Source organism: Camelina sativa, chromosome 5 (genome assembly GCF_030686135.1).
Source record: "Camelina sativa cultivar CO46 ecotype springtype chromosome 5, ASM3068613v1".
Taxonomy (NCBI): Eukaryota; Viridiplantae; Streptophyta; class Magnoliopsida; order Brassicales; family Brassicaceae; genus Camelina; species Camelina sativa.
The window spans coordinates 14,546,120-14,548,875 of NC_141884.1; the positions used below are offsets into that span (position 1 = coordinate 14,546,120).

A 2,756-nucleotide genomic window follows, 5' to 3' on the forward strand; every position below is an offset into this window, starting at 1 on the left:
TTGCACAACAAAAAGAAAGGTTTATCGAGCAAAAGTTTAAGTTAATTAACATATAAGTTGAAGACTTTTGTAAAACATTTCCCGACTGACATGTGAATATCAAAATAATTATTAAAAAATACAACAACAAGTAGCTACAATTAAGAAATAATTTGAATTATGAAAAAAACCCATATATTTTAAAAGGACAGACTTTATCTATTTTGCTTTATATATTAAGAACCGTGCTCTTCTTCTCTATTCATCTCTTGCTCACCACTTTTCTCCAAACTCTCTTTCTTTCTCTCCCTCTCTCTAGTTTCCTTGTTCTTTTGGAGTTCGAGCAAAAATATCAACCATAATTGCTTAGTATTACTATATAACTACGTAATCGTTGCTGACTTGCTTCTATCCTTTGTTGCATGGATGGATCCTCAACAGGTAATTCATTGTTCTTTAATTTGTAAAAACTTTAAACACTTTTTTTTTTGTTTACAATTTTGAGCTCTTAGTTCTTAATTTCATTTTGTTCAAAAAAAAAAAAAAAAAAAAAGTTCTTAATTTCATCTACCGAAGTAAAAAAACACTTAAAACCCTTTGAGAATTTTTTAAAACTTATGCTCATCACAAACAAAACATAATGAATCAAGAACTATACCTGTTAGCAATTTAATGATGTGTTAACTTGATTAGCTTACTCTTATCTCAAACCCCTTTTTTTTTTTAAATAAAAACGTCTTCTTGTAGACAAGATGATTTTACAAAGAATTGTTGTCGGTAAAAGAATCGACGCCACGTACGGCTAATCCGTTATATAAAGTAACCGTCATGATTTTACTCGTCAGCACAATTTAATGAAATTTGTTTGATTGTGCAGGAAATCTCAAACGAGACTTTGGAAACCATATTGGTAAGCTCAACAAAAGGAAACAACAATAACAATAAGAAAATGGAAGAAGAGATGAAGAAGAAAGGATCAAGAGGAGAATTAGGAGGTGAAGCTCAAAGCTGCCCAAGATGTGAATCTCCAAACACAAAGTTTTGTTACTACAACAACTATAGTCTCTCTCAACCTCGTTACTTCTGCAAATCTTGTCGGAGATATTGGACTAAAGGCGGTACACTCCGTAACGTCCCCGTCGGTGGTGGTTGCCGTCGAAACAAACGATCATCATCTTTCTCCAAGAACAACAACAATAAGTCTATTAATTTCCATAATGATCCTCTTCATAATAATCCTTTGATCACGGGAATGCCACAATCATCTTTTGGTTACGACTCCATTGATCTCAACCTCGCTTTCGCTACTCTTCAAAAGCATCATTCATCATCTCAGGCTACTACGCCTTCTTTTGGTTTTGGAGGCGATCTTTCTATTTATGGAAACTCAGCCAATGATGCAGGGATCTTTGGAGGACAAAATGGTAATTTCAACCATAGTTTGTGTTATGGGTTTATGTCCGGAAATGGTAACAATCATCAAAGTGATATCAAGATGGCTTCTACATTGGGGATTTCTTTGGAAGGAAACGAGAGAAAGCAAGAGAGCGTGGGCAATAACAACAATATCTCAGAGAGTCCTAGCAAGGTCTTATGGGGATTTCCATGGCAGATGACCGGTGACTCTGCCGGAGTTGTACCGGAGATTGATCCCGGAAGGGAAAGCTGGAATGGGTTGGCTTCATCTTGGAATAATAATGGTTTACTCAACGCTCCTTTGGTCTAGAAAGATCATTAATAAATAAATAATATTACTCTATATTAAAGTTTATCTCATCACTTGTTTGTATACCACTTTCACTAATATGGGGATGTTTGGTTTTTCTTATAATTTCTAGGGTTTCCATCTTTTTTTCGTTTCCCAATTTTCTTGGTTGAGACAAAAGACCTTAGAATTCTCTTCTTTCGAAAACAAAAATATTTTCTTCTTTTGTGTTTTAATTTGTAATTTAATGGTGGATGGGTTGGTTAATTATTTGTTACTCTGTAATATTTTCATTATCCGTTTATTTGGTTATGATGATATGATAATACTTTTTGTGTCGAAGAATCAGCATGACTGGATTCAAAACTGTTTAAAACATCATCACTGTAAAAAGTGAGCGACATATCCACTCTTGTTATAGTATGATTTAGGGTTCGACATATTTGATAGAAATATATCAATTGGTATATAGTTTTAAAGAACTTTTCTATCAACATAGTTATTGATTAGGTTAACATGTTGTCCATCAACATTCAACTGGTTGTTGTCAGAGCCAAAAAAAAAAAAAACATCGGGTTTCGAAATGTGAGTGGTGAGTTTCAAGATATTCTGTCATGATTGCTTCATATTTTGCAGGTAGATATTTGGACACTACTACTAGTTATTTTATTTTATTTATTTATTAGTAGCAAATAAGTTAGGGGTTATGAGCATACGTTAATTATTATTAATTGATTAGAATATAATTGGTTGATGATACGGCCATATTGGAGGGTTTTTATAATCGTTTCTTAAAAATCTCTTGTACAGAATCAAATCTAACACAGAGATTTGAGCGTGACTACCTATGGCACTAAAATTTAACAAGTCTACATAGATGTAGTAAATTACATTTTCCTAGTTTGAAATATACATTCTCTGTAGGGTCTAAAATTTAAAATAACCCTTACTGTTGTATACAATTTCCGAGTTTGAAATTAGGTATGATAAATATATACTATAAAATTATGGATGTGTAGGTTGTTGCCTACCGACAAAAGGGTCAAAATTGGTACGAGGCATGGAGCCGTAT

At 33.1% G+C, this 2,756-nt stretch overlaps 1 protein-coding gene across 1 annotated transcript; it reads left to right on the forward strand.

Annotated features, from left to right (window-relative positions):
• Window positions 1-203: 203 nt before the first annotated feature.
• On the forward strand, window positions 204-2,029 carry LOC104786860 (dof zinc finger protein DOF2.1). Its single transcript, XM_010512313.3, has 2 exons — window positions 204-420; window positions 857-2,029. Exons 1-2 carry the CDS (start codon window positions 406-408, stop codon window positions 1,703-1,705), a joined length of 864 nt encoding a protein of 287 aa, XP_010510615.1. The 5' UTR covers window positions 204-405; the 3' UTR covers window positions 1,706-2,029.
• The last annotated feature ends 727 nt before the right edge of the window (window positions 2,030-2,756 follow it).